Source organism: Etheostoma spectabile, chromosome 21 (assembly GCF_008692095.1).
Source record: "Etheostoma spectabile isolate EspeVRDwgs_2016 chromosome 21, UIUC_Espe_1.0, whole genome shotgun sequence".
In the NCBI taxonomy this organism is placed as follows: Eukaryota; Metazoa; Chordata; class Actinopteri; order Perciformes; family Percidae; genus Etheostoma; species Etheostoma spectabile.
In genome coordinates this window covers 7,831,210-7,842,261 of record NC_045753.1, presented here as the reverse complement: position 1 = coordinate 7,842,261, position 11,052 = coordinate 7,831,210, and the positions used below count along the sequence as shown (strand labels likewise).

The 11,052-nt window shown below is 43.2% G+C and overlaps 2 protein-coding genes across 5 annotated transcripts in view; one reads left to right on the top strand and one right to left on the bottom strand.

Moving 5' to 3' along the window:
* The window catches only part of zc3h7bb (zinc finger CCCH-type containing 7Bb), a 14,732-nt gene extending 10,413 nt beyond the window's left edge, over nt 1-4,319 (bottom strand). The window contains exons 1-9 of one of the 3 annotated variants that reach the window (XM_032501645.1): nt 4,049-4,319; nt 3,162-3,223; nt 3,007-3,043; nt 2,484-2,681; nt 1,504-1,662; nt 1,085-1,225; nt 939-990; nt 599-834; nt 207-501 (exon numbers count right to left, since the gene is read on the bottom strand). In XM_032501645.1, the coding sequence (XP_032357536.1) occupies nt 207-501; nt 599-834; nt 939-990; nt 1,085-1,225; nt 1,504-1,662; nt 2,484-2,681; nt 3,007-3,043; nt 3,162-3,220 (1,177 nt within the window). In that variant the 5' untranslated portion in view covers nt 3,221-3,223; nt 4,049-4,319. The remainder of the gene's footprint in view (nt 1-206; nt 502-598; nt 835-938; nt 991-1,084; nt 1,226-1,503; nt 1,663-2,483; nt 2,682-3,006; nt 3,044-3,161; nt 3,224-4,048) is intronic. The other 2 variants (XM_032501646.1, XM_032501647.1) reach the window with 2 other exon arrangements.
* A 697-nt stretch (nt 4,320-5,016) lies between these two features.
* rangap1b (Ran GTPase activating protein 1b) lies at nt 5,017-9,973 on the top strand. 2 transcript variants are annotated; one of them, XM_032501652.1, is made up of 16 exons: nt 5,017-5,147; nt 5,497-5,615; nt 5,749-5,876; nt 6,039-6,098; nt 6,228-6,407; nt 6,537-6,671; nt 6,932-7,090; nt 7,173-7,286; nt 7,375-7,474; nt 7,608-7,692; nt 7,981-8,152; nt 8,261-8,344; nt 8,484-8,586; nt 8,714-8,802; nt 9,030-9,151; nt 9,239-9,973. In XM_032501652.1, exons 2-16 carry the CDS (start codon nt 5,504-5,506, stop codon nt 9,330-9,332), a joined length of 1,737 nt encoding a protein of 578 aa, XP_032357543.1. In that variant the 5' UTR covers nt 5,017-5,147; nt 5,497-5,503; the 3' UTR covers nt 9,333-9,973. The 2 variants fall into 2 exon arrangements, with proteins under 2 accessions (XP_032357543.1, XP_032357544.1); XM_032501653.1 differs by having other exon boundaries at nt 5,049-5,147; nt 5,489-5,615; nt 9,239-9,332.
* Nucleotides 9,974-11,052: the final 1,079 nt, after the last annotated feature.

Below are 11,052 nucleotides of genomic sequence, written 5' to 3'. Positions count from 1 at the left end.
AAGGATTAATAAAGAGAAGTCTAAGTCTAATGATAAAGATGAGCTTCATAAGTTTTCTAATGATTGAAGTTTAGAAATGTCCAACATTATCTCTCTCTAGCATCTTGTTAAACAACCAACATGGCAAGACAGCTCAGTCCAACATTAACAAAACTGCTTTCTCTAAATGAGATAAAAGCACATTAAGCTATAGACTCTTTGCTCACCAGGGAGAGTGTATTCAGACAATGAGTCCAGCCCACCAGTGGCAACTTCTGCCTTTCCTTCTCCATCTGTGACCCCTGTGGGGAAGCCTCCCAGTGCGTCCTGCGCCTGGGTGGAGCCCTGGTCCCTCTGGGACAGCGGCGAGTAGGGCTCCAAAGCGGGCATGTCATTGATGGAGGAGCCGAAGAAGGCTGGGTGAAGCTGGGAAGACGGGGCTGGAAGGTTCGCGGAGTAAGGAGGCCGAAGACCCACCGCCGTGTTAGGGAGGTTGGTGGGGATAGCACCCTGGACCGGACTCTGGACCAGGAGACAAACAGAGACAAAGCATTACTTTTGAAGTCACCCCTACTAAAAACGCATGTTGGTTGTGGATCAAACTCCGTCCTTCACTCACCTCACTCACTTTCTTGGGAATGCACTCCAGCAGACTGTCTAACTCATCCTTGAGGACGCTGTTGCATTCATCAATGTGCTCCGACACAGGCACGGAGTATGGCATGGGAGGCAGGCCCTGGTTGCTGGGGCTCTCTGACAAGTCGGTGCATGGAGTCACAGGCGTTGCCGGGTCATCACTGACTGGGATGGGTGTGGCCAAAGGAGCAGGGATGCACTGCGCATTGGACACATCAGCTAGAAAGGAAGAAAACAGTGCCGGAGATATGGAAATTATTATGGGAAACAGATGGAGGTCTGGATAGGAGCAGAAATGCTCAGGTTGTGCCAGTTGGTCATACCTTGTCCCATGTCCCCCATGTCCCCCATGGATTCCAGCCCATTGGAGGACATCTGAAGAAGAAAAAAAGGAAAACAAAAACGAAACAAAAAACATTACTAGCCTCTTATTCAGTATTTAGCTCTACACTGCAACAACAGCACCCACCTCTCCTGAGGGTGGGGAAGTCTCCCCATGACTCTCCCCTTCTGTGGCTGTGGACTCCGTCTGTGGGCTGATGTAAGCCTTACGGCCCTTCAGGCCTAGTTTATTGGCCAGATCCTGAGCCAGGTCACTCACCTGCCGGTCCTGGTATATAAATCAAAAAAAGAAGTCCCACTTACCATTCACTTTAAGGTAAACTTTAATAAGCAGCACAATTTAGTCTAAATCATTAAATAAATCCTATCCATGACTTAATAAGTATACTGAAATTAATTATTCTATTCAAAATATGCATTAACTAAAACACTCACCATCACTATGAACTAATTTCCTGAGATAATCTTTCATTTTAAAAACTACATATTTAAAATCACGTGGGGGAAAAGTCATTTGTAATCATATTTTCAGTTTTGATGACATACGTGTGGTGCAGTGAGGAGACATTTGGTTCCACACTCGTAGGCCTCCCGGAGTCGTCCCAACTCTCTCAGGCAGATCGCTTTGCGGTACAAAGCTCTGCGACTGCCTTCTGACACACACAGTGCACTGTCACAGTCTTGAACACCGCGGTCATACTCCCTCTGAGATTGAGAAAACAGAGACATACAGTAAGAGAAAAGGCTATGGAATTTAAGAGCCATTTTACATGGAACAAAAAAACTGCTTCCACCTGGAATTAAAATCTGTTGAAATGATCCGATTTCAAGTGGACAGCTCTAAGTTGTGAATGCACCCAGGATGTATTAAGCATGCATTGAAATACAATCAATCAGACAACAATCGGAGGAAGTCTGGGCTACATATGAACACATTCTTATAGCAGTGTGTACGTATATTCAATTCAATTTTATTCATATTGACAAATCATAAAAGACGTTTTCTCAGAACCCTTTACAGATAGAGTAGTAAGTCTAGAGACAGGGGGTGTGTATGTGTCGTGGGCCACATCAAGGACCACCTACTGAACTGTAAGCAGAACTAAGTACTCATTCAAAGTATTTGTCATGTCACAGAAACCACTGAGAGGGAATCGTGTTTTAGATGTTATCACACTGTCAGTGATGTGTCTTGTCTTTTGTCTCGGTGCTCTGCACAGATCCGACACCCACGTCTGCTTGTATCCCCGGCTCTTTGGAGCTCTGTGCCCCCGTTAGCCAGGTAAAGGCGGTTGTGTGGGAAGCATGGAGGCCCCAGCGGAACACCAGTAGACAGTAACCCTATTTATTTTATACCTTAATTCACAAATATGTAGAATATTAGACTTATTATTTTAGAAAAAGTTTATTTTGTTGGTTTACTAGCGATTGATCTATGATAAGTCAAACTAATATATGTTCCCTACTGTGTTTTCTATTTTTCAACATTAGCATCTGCAAGTAACATATCCCCTCTTCCCCCTTACCATCTGGTAGCAGGCAGTGGCCCGGTTGACGTATAGGCTCTCGAGCAGCTCGTGGGGGATGACGAGGGCCTCAGCCTGAGCATAGCGGGCAACACTGATTCCCTCCCCATACTGCTGGGTCGCCTGGCGACAGTCCCCATCTCTAAAGCAAGAATTGCCCTCATCCAGCAAGTTACACACCAACTGGGTCAGAAATGCCTGAAGGGAATGTGTTGAGAGAGGTCAAAGAGAGATTGAATAAAAAGGGGAAAGAAGAAAGGAGTGAGAAGGTTGACATGAAAAGAAAATATAGGAAGGCGACATAAGATGTTCAGAAAAACACAGAAAGAATAAAAAGAGGGGAACAACAAAAGCAAGAGAGAAAATTTAGGACAAGATAAATCACAATTTCTCAGATCTAATTTACATCTAGGTCCAAGAGCTAACAAAATGTGGGTCTTGCCATTGTGAAATCTGTGAGTATTGGAGCACATTGTTGATAAAAAAGTGAAAGAATAATTGGATGAAAAGGACAAATGCAAACCTCATAACTTTCTGGCTCTGGGAAAGGCAATGATGACCTGTGGACAAAAACATAAGCTGTCTTTGCTCTCGATATACAAGGGGTGTGCATTTTTCTCATGAAACCCTTATTAGTTGTAATGAGGCATTAAAAGTCAATATTATTTGGGCACTTACTGGATAAAGCTCATGGCTTTCTGAATTTCCTCTCTTCGTTTTTGGCGATCATGATCCATAGCCTAAAAGGTAAAGACATAGTTGACTTGCAACAGTTAACTACACTTCTTGCACAACCGGTATTAAAAGCTTTGACATCTACGCTCAATATACCGTATCGACACATAACAATAGTATCATGATGGATAAGGCTATATTCTGCAATCATTATAAACCTTTGTAAACCCTGCTAACTACAGTCGTCCTGGACAAGCCAAGGCCTGCAACTAAAACACGCTAAGCACTCATCGGACTTGCGTAAACAACAGCTAACGATGAGGCTGGCTAATTATCGTTAGCATTTAGTTATATTGAGGATGACACAGTTTGCCAAAAAGTAGCTAACGTTATTGACGCATACGTTACATTGCGGACAATTTTAGGAGGAGGCATCTGAACGTCAGCTACAACGTTAGCCATAACAATTGGGAAAAGTATAACGTTAGCTGACATGCAGGCCAGCTCCCATATGGTCAGCTCCAACGACAGTATCGTTAAACGTTTCACTGACAGCGACGTACGTTTAAATGCTCTTACTGATGACATTAGTGTATAATAACGTCAACGCTACCTGGGTTTACCTATCGATAGTTAGAATTAGCCAGCTAACGCGATTTACTCAGCCTGAATGCTAGCGTAGGCACTGTATTTTAGCTAACGTTAAAGAAATTCATATCTTTCAAGTCACGTGCAAAGTATTGTTTAATTTACAGCTTTATAGCCTTTTCTCTTTAACGTTATACGCTACACTGCTTGTAACCCTAGTGTTAACAAGCTAACGGTTACTTATTTTAATACTAGTGGAACTCCAGTTAATAGCCAAAGCCCTTGTTAGCACGGCAACTCACCGAGAGTTAGCTAAGTTGCAGCGCTTTTCAGATCAGAGATAGCTTCACAGAGCGATGGCAAAAAAGACAGGAACAACTAGCCAAGTGTCAGTCAATGTCCAGGCGCATATCTTTAAGTATAGTGTCCCTGTCATTTGTATGTGGACGGAGAACGAGTTTCTCTGCGCTACGGCTGCTGTTGGGTACTGACCGGCTGCTAACTAGCTAGCTAACTGTTAGCTGTTTTGGGGAGTGCATTGTCGCAACAAGTTTCCAGGAGAAGCACGGCCACAAGAGGGCAGTAAAAACTGTCTGGTTGGGCTTCGTTTTCGTGTGCAGTGACGTATTCTCCAGTGATGGAAAAAGTAGTATAGTCAGGACTACCACAATGTATAAATACTCCATTACAGTTATAGGGCCCTGTATTCAAAATGTTAGAATATTGTCTAAATAAAAATGCAGAAGTAAAATGCAAAAGCATCATCACCATAATGTTATGTTGATGTATAATGTTGAACTAGCTAGCTAAATGTTACACCCTGGATTATTATTGCAGATGTAATCATGTGTAAACAACATTTTATGTTGTAGTTGATCAAGATGTATCCTATAGAGCTCATAATACACTTGTAATACTTTTGGTTATTACATATTTAAACGATAAAAGTCTGTATGTAAAATACCATCAGGAAAAAAGCCTGGTAGAGGATGTTCTTCCTGCGCCAGTTTAAGTTCGAAGCTGCTGATACAATCATACAGTCTGTTCTCTGAGTCTGCACATCAAAATCAAATCACTGTTTGGTTTGGATCATAGACTGTATATCATTATTGATTAATATACAATAAATTATAATATATTCATTTATAATATACAGTATGGTTTGGATCCAAAAGGTCCAGCTGCGGTATGTAGCCGCAGATCTAAAATAAATCCAAGCGGGTGATGATGACGGACTTTGAACAGCAGATGGCGGTAAAACACTAGCTCTGACGTAAACAGAATAACGAAAAAGAAACCGGGGCAACGTGACGTCACATAGTTGAGCAACCGGCGCGCTGCACGGAAGACCGGTGTGTGTTGTGTGTTCCCCATCGTTTCCCTTGCATATTACTCTTTGTGGTAAGGTTCGATGCTTCAATGAGAGCTGTAAGACGGATTCAACACAAAAAACATGTAGTAAAGTCAGGACTTCACAGTCACGTTGTTTAACATTAACTAGTGATGTCAACGTTTCGTATGTTGCGCACTTCTGCTAGCTAACGTTAGCACCAGTAAGGCTAGCTAAATAGCTGACTGTTGATGATAGCTCTTCTACTGTTGTGACGACCAGTTTGTAATGTATCTACTGTAATTGAACATAAGTTCTTGATTTCGGACAAACTTCTGTACTACCGCTCATGTAACGATGACTAGCTGTATGTTGAGAAATCCTGATCCTATTCTTTAATGTCTTACTTCTGGAACATAGAGTCATTATGGCCTCAGATGACATTGCTCTGCTGGCTGATGCTCTTTCCAAGACCCACGTCGTGGATGGAGAGTTAAGCTATAAAGGCCTGGGACTGAAGTTGGACAACGCAGAATCAGGTCAGATGTGGAGCAGGGCAGCAGAGAGGGTCTAGTTTTCCTTATTTTTATTCGCCATTGTGTACTTCTGATATCAGAGGACAGGTGGCTGTTTTCTCATTAAGACCTAATAACCTGTTCTCTGTGATGTCAGTGGAGGAGCTGGTCTGTGAGGTAGAGCAGTACCATGGTCTGAGAGCTTTGCGCCTGGAGGGGAACACTGTGGGAGTGGATGCAGCCCGGGCCATTGCCAAGGCTCTGGAGAGCAAAGACCAGCTCCAGGTACTCAGTTCATAGTTTTGCATTCACAGTGAAGACACATGGGCAAGACCACACTTACTTATGATAATTCCATAAAACCCAATTTCTTTCTTCCCATTGCTTTAGCAAAGAAGGACACACCACACTGTTTTCTTTCTGTTTAAAGCTCTTTGTGTCTTTCAGAGATGCTATTGGAGCGACATGTTCACTGGAAGGTTGCGCTCTGAAATCCCAACTGCCCTGGTGAGAGTTTCAGCCACTGGATTATACAATTTAGGATTTGTTTTGAAAGGAAGTGTTGTAATATATGTCTTTGATATCCACTCTGAGAACATGCCTGTGTCATGTGTTGCGTCTCTGTGCATCCATCAGAGGTCTCTGGGCAGTGCGTTAATAAGTGCAGGGGCCAGGCTTACCGAGCTGGACCTGAGCGATAATGCCTTTGGGCCAGATGGTGTGAAGGGAATCGAGCAGCTGCTGAAGAGCCCTTCCTGCCACACCCTAAGGGAGCTGAGGCTCAACAATTGTGGCATGGGGATTGGAGGAGGAAGGGTGAGTTTGCTTGACCCAATACTGTTAACTCTCTCACTCACCTGTACAAAAAATGTTCCACACAGATCAGGTTTTAATGTATGTTTGCATCACAGTGCAGACTGTAACAGTGCTGTATGGTTTGTGTAGATCCTTGCTGAAGCTCTGATTGAGTGCCACAGACAGTCATTAACGCACGGAGCTCCACTCAAACTGAGAGTGTTCATCGCAGGGAGGAACCGCTTGGAAAATGAAGGAGCCAGTGCCCTGGCTAAGGCCTTTCAGGTAGGAAATAACCACCCCCAAATTGAATGACAGTATCTTTAGTGCATGGACTAACACTAGCCTAACAAATCAAGTTTTTAATCTGATGCTGTACATTAATAATATTGGTATAACAACTACTATCCATTGAGAAAAACATCAAACAAAATTTCAAAAAAATGTTGTAACAATTCCAGATTGTGAGAAATATCAGCTCTGTTTTTATATCACATGTTTTGTATATTTGAAATCTTAGACTTCTTTGTATTTGTCCATGTAAGGTGATAGGCAGCCTGGAAGAAGTCCACATGCCCCAGAATGGTATCAACTACGCAGGGGTGATGGCATTGGCTTCAGCCATGCGACACAACCCTGAGCTCCGCCATCTCAACCTTAATGACAATACCTTCACCAAGAGGGGCACGCTGGCAATGGCACAGGTAAAGCTTGTTCACACATTCCATATAAGTAGTAATAGATATGTCGTGCTTATGTTTGAGTCAAACAGTTTCTGCCATGCAGGCTCTGAGGCACCTGAGGAACGTTCAGGTGATCAACTTTGGAGACTGTCTGGTCCGCTCTGAAGGTGCCATCGCCCTCGCAGCTGTCCTCCGAGAGGGACTGCCAATCCTCAAGGTAAGTTCACCATCAAAGTTCAGCCCTTGGATGCCTCTGCCTTGTCAGCAGGCTAATGACAGCGCTCTGCTATGTTTCTCATCTTCAGGAGCTCAATCTATCATTTGGGGAAATCACGGAGGCAGCAGCTCTGGTGGTAGCTCAGGCTGTCGCAGACAAACCTCACATGGAGAAAGTGGATCTGAACGGTACGAACGCTAACTGTGGAAAACCACAGAAAAGTGACGGTTTCCAAAGAATCTTCTTAGAAAATTGTTAAATGTCATAATAGTTGTAAAATTGTGGTTAAATTAAGAGACATTATTTTTTTGTGACTAACAGGTAACTGTCTGGGAGAGGAGGGCTGCGAGGCTTTGAGGGAAGCTATGGAAAACATGGACAAAGGAGACATACTGGCTTCACTCAGGTTGTGTGTGTGTGTCTGTGTGCGTGTGTGTGGGATTTGATGGGACAAACACTACTAGTATCTGCCTGGGGCGGTGGTGCGAGATCACATAGGGCTTGCATGATGCGTCAACAGTGTTGTTGTCATTACTTAGAATTCCTCATGGGGGCGACAGAAGCTACGCACTATAGCTTTAAGTAATCCAATGAACCTATGAAGTTCTTTCAGTACAAAAAACACAACTTGGTAATTCAACAATAAGTATGTTTTTACTGAGGGGAAAAAGTTGTTCTCTCGACTTTCCTTTAGTGATGATGAGGGAGAACCTGAAGATGAGGAAAACGATGACGACGACGATGATGATGATGATGATGATGATGCCAGTGACTACTGTAATGAAGACAACGAGGAGGACGGTGATATTGTGGAGGAAAATGGAAAAACAAGAAAAGACGACAGTCCTGTAAAACCTCAGTGCCCAGTAAGATGTCACAAACATTTCATGCAACATACATTTTCATGATTTTGTATTTACCAGACAGCAGGTCTGCTTGAAGTTATTTTTCTGTGTGTGTGTGTCCACCCTCAGGCAGAGATCATGTCTTTCCTCAGCTGCCCCTCTGCAGAGAAGCTCCTTCAGCTGGGAGAGATGAAGACAAATCTGCAGCAAACAGTAGGAATTTATTTAAAATAAGTGAATTTGAAGTGTCCCATCAAGTTGTTTGCTGTTCCCACAATCTGATCTAACAGTCCTTTTTCATGTTAAGTGTGTTGAGTTAGGTGCACAGAATGGTTACTCTTTTTCTCACCAGGTGGATGCTTCTGACCCACACAAGGCCGCTGATGTCCTTCTGAAAATCGCTTCTCTCTACAGCGAGGACCCAGAGACCAAGACTGCTGTGTTTGAAACTATTGGTGAATAAAAATGCTACTACTATGAAGTGGCAAACTGATGGCTTGAATATTGTAGTTGATAGATCTCACCCTTTATGTACGGACCCCTGCCGTCTCATTACATGACCTGCGTCTCTATGTCTCCCAGACGCTGTGTTGAAGAAGCTCCTGTCTGGCTCTGACCTGCAGTCGTACTGCTTCCTCTCCACGCTGCTGGTCATGATGGGATTCCTCAAGGTACAGTGTTGCTGCAGCACCCCCCCAACTCTATGTGTCCAAAGAATCGGACACAGAGCTGATGGGCACCAGGGTTGTTTAATACAGTCAAATCACATTAAAGTTCTACACACAGTAACTAATTATCTTTAGACTGAACACAGTTGACAGTTTTCTTCCCCTTTCTATCACTGGTTGATATGAAAGCAATTCCTTTTAGTTTTCTACTTTTCTGTTCCGTGTTTCAGGGAGAGGGGAAGGTGAAGAAGGTGTCACTGGTCCCAGGTCAGCTGTTGTGTTTGGAGCACGCTGTCCAGCAGGAATACTTTCCCCAGCACCACGCCTTGATGCTTTACACCTTCATGTCCAAGTAGGACCATCTTTCATCTACACGTTTTGATATGTTTTTGATATGTATGTATGTCACTATGTACGTTCTGTCCTTGTGAATGTGCAGGAACAGTGAAGCTCTGGAGTCCTGCAGCAGTGCTAGTGAGAACCTGAGCTCCACTCTGGAGAAGAAGTGCCACGAGCAACGCTTATCCCACTGATCAATCACTGCCAGTACCAACCAGTGGGACACACGCACACGCACACGCACACGCACACGCACACTGTACTGACTTCACCAACAGGGAAACTTTACACTTGAACAAGGGACTCGGACAACCACTTAATGTATCTCCACTCCTGATTTGTATATTTTATGAAGGCAAAAAATTGTCCAGAATATCTTAGTTTTTTATTTTTCTACTTGTATTCGTGACTTATATTTTTATAGCAAAAAATATAGAAATACACATCAGGTAACCTTTGGGTGAATGTGTAAAGAATGAAACTGATTGTATCCTGGAGTGGAGCTTCCATTACACAATGCCATCCTGGCAACTTCTGCTTTGCATTTAGTTATACACGGTTTGAGAATTCCCTGAAAAAACAATGCATCTTTTTATAGACCGGGTTCCTACATAGCTCCAAAAATGTCAGGTTTAACCGATTCCAGGTCTTGATAAATTGGGAAAACATACAGTAAATTTTGGCAAAGAATGGTTGATATTCAATGCACAGCTACAGATTGTCTGCATTTTTGGGCTTACATCTCACGTGCTGTGATATTTGATGCTGTGACAATGTTATGGAGTGCTGAGACAAATTAAAAGGCCAAGTATTCATGTAAATCACACTGAGCAAATAAACCTGCAATCTATGTATCAAAATAAATCGGTCAAAAATAGAGTTGACTCTTGTTTTGATGATAGGATGAATTACACACTGTAGTTTTTTGGCATTGCTTTAAAAAAAAAAAAAAAAATTAACTAGAGTAAGGACACTTTGAGGGCAGTAGGGGCTAATCACAATATCACCACGCTGCTCATGAGGTCAAGTCAGAGTGCTGTGTGCATCAGACTGAAAGAGCTGCATGCTGGACCACACACACAAACACCACACAACACAAACACACACACACACACACACACACACAACACACACACACACACACACACACAAACACACACCACACACACCACACACACACACACACACCACAACACAAACCACACACACAAACACACACACACACACACACACACACACACACGCCGAATACGCAGCATGTGTGTGTGCATCTCTGTGCACTGAGCCCAGTCTTACCGCTGCAGAGTCACGGGGACCAGAATCACTTTCACATGTCAGTCTTAATGAAAACTGTGCTCTTACATGACTAGTCCAGTTTCTGACGTTGCCTCATACACCTGCAAGGTGTTGCTGATGGGAGGGAGCATTTACAGTTTTTTTGGATTGCTTACACACTAAAGTTAAAAGTAGTACACTATTAGCAAAACCTTACACTCAAGAAGCAAAAGATCAGCCCATATTTGCACAACTATAAGCACATCGTCAACCTCACACTTGTTGCAAAACTCTACACACAGTGATTTGCAAAACACTAAACACACTTAACATACATTACACAAAAAAATCTATTATGAAGTCACTTCCTTGCAATACCAAAGCACTGACTGTCAAATTACCGCACCTTCCAACCAATTGATTCAACACAGTCATCAGGTGTGCAAACACTTGTTTGCTTAATTGGAGACACACCAATCAGGTGTGTAAGCACCAAAAAGCAGCAGGTGAGTTCATTGGTCTTCAAGCACAATGGAAAGAGTCAGAGAAATAGTAAGACGAGGTGGAGGACGAGGTGGAGGTGGAGGAGAAGGACGAGGACAAGGACAAGGACAAGGAGGACGACAAGGAGGAGGAGAA

Excerpts from the sequence above, each read along its gene's own strand:
- rangap1b (XM_032501652.1), top strand. The coding sequence starts at position 5,504 with ATGGCCTCAGATGACATTGCTCTGCTGGCTGATGCTCTTTCCAAGACC. Across the intron at positions 5,616-5,748 it reads GTTGGACAACGCAGAATCAG|TGGAGGAGCTGGTCTGTGAG; the intron begins GTCAGATGTGGA and ends CTGTGATGTCAG. Across the intron at positions 5,877-6,038 it reads AGAGCAAAGACCAGCTCCAG|AGATGCTATTGGAGCGACAT; the intron begins GTACTCAGTTCA and ends TGTGTCTTTCAG.